The 1,690-nt window shown below is 37.4% G+C and overlaps 1 protein-coding gene across 1 annotated transcript in view; it reads right to left on the bottom strand.

Annotated features, from left to right (window-relative positions):
* LOC106511261 (uncharacterized) overlaps window positions 1–1,690 on the bottom strand; it is a gene marked incomplete at its 5' end in the record, with an annotated part of 23,185 nt that overhangs the window by 2,469 nt on the left and 19,026 nt on the right. Inside the window, 1 exon segment of the mRNA XM_014000009.1 lies at window positions 474–780. Coding sequence (XP_013855463.1) covers window positions 474–780 — 307 coding nt within the window.

The following is a 1,690-nucleotide window of genomic DNA, read 5'->3' as shown; positions in this document are numbered from 1 at the left end:
TCAGGGTGGATATAGCTCGCTAGCAGCCTTGCACCGAGGACCTATCCACGTCATCATTTACCCAGAATGCTTTGTGTGCAAATAAAATGGCTCTGTCCGTGTTAAAATATATTTTAAAAATGATAAAAACTAAACATCCTACAGTATTTTTACAGTCTTTCTTTTACAGTTAAAATAAATGTTTATCAAATAAAGTCTAATGTTACAACTAATCAGGGAGCTTAAGAAGGAAGTAAATATTAAAGCTCACAAATAAAAATGGATATTTGGTTTGTCAATAAAGAAAAGTGAAGGATGACGTGTGGTCCTGATGAAATGTTTCAGTAAACGAAATGAAGAACCAGCAAAGCAACGTGGAAAATGTCAGGAAAGATGGATGAAACAGATGATTTCTCACTCTTCTTCATATTTGTTGTAAGGCAGTGGAATGATCACAACAATGAGCAGGTGAGCTTTTCTGAGCCTTCTCTTACCAGAACCAAGGTCAGGACTAAAGACATCAGGAGCTGAGAGGTTCAGCTCATGTTTCCAAAGTGCTGCTCTCTGAGGACACGAGCTGCAGTTTACTGTCGACCCATAATGAGGGAGAAACGAGCCACGCTGTGTCTTCTGAAGGGACAAAGCTCTGGCCTCGTTGTCCTTCATTCTAAGCTCCTCCCCTGACCACGCCCTCCTGGCAGGTGTGAGGCGCTCTAACGTGAGGCGACGGAGGCTGTTCCAGGGGCCACGATTCGCCCCAGCTCCTTCATCTCCAACACTACTTCTGCGCTCGTCTCCACTCTTAGTGTGTGAAAAATGAGAAACTCAGGTTTTCAATAATTCAAAGAGAATCCTGTAAACAAGAAGAATTTTCTGCAGCCTGAGCTGTTCTGCAGTTGCAGCCAGGAAAATGGAAGATCATTTTTTTTGACAAATACTTTGTTTCATTTATGATATTAAGCCACACTTGAGGACAAATATAACCTGGGGACAAAAAGAGAAAAATAATTTTCTCTCTATAAACCATTGAACACAGTCACTGCCTGAAACTGAAATGTTGATATGTGTAGAGTCAGTGAAGTGAAGTTTGTGGGAGTCATCATTCATAAAAAGATGACATGGAGATCTCATGTGAATTATGTAGAATTATGTATTAATTATGTATTAAAGCAGCTAAATCTTTTGCATTACTATATAAAGTAAGGGAGCTGTTTAATGATAAAGCTTTGTAAATGTTGTATAATGTAATGATTGTTCCACATTTGGTTTACTGTGTTGAAGTCTGGGGGAAAGCGTGTGAAACAATTACAAATCCTGTTTTTATTTTTGCAGAAAAGAGCTGTGAGAATTATCACAAAAAACATTATGATTACCCATCAAATACATTATTTTGTCAGTTGAAATTATTGAAATCCTATGAGGTGGTTGATCACAACTTTTTGCAGATTATTTATAAGGCTCATAAAAATAAATTACCTTTGAACATCCAATCAAGTTTTGTTAAGAGAAAAAGTTACAACACTCTAAAAGGGACAGAGGTGATTGTGAAACTAAAATCTGAACTAGTTTGAAGGAACGATGTACTTCAGTGTGAGGAATAAAACTGTGCAATAATCTGGAGAATGATATTAAAAGTGCAGGATCAGTGTGTAAGGTTAGGAGAAAGGTAAAATCCAGTCTGCTGAATATGAAATATGACATAATATGTATC

The sequence above is a fragment of the Austrofundulus limnaeus genome, unplaced genomic scaffold, assembly GCF_001266775.1.
Source record: "Austrofundulus limnaeus strain Quisiro unplaced genomic scaffold, Austrofundulus_limnaeus-1.0 Scaffold2634, whole genome shotgun sequence".
Taxonomy (NCBI): Eukaryota; Metazoa; Chordata; class Actinopteri; order Cyprinodontiformes; family Rivulidae; genus Austrofundulus; species Austrofundulus limnaeus.
This window is presented reverse-complemented; position numbering and strand designations above follow the sequence as displayed.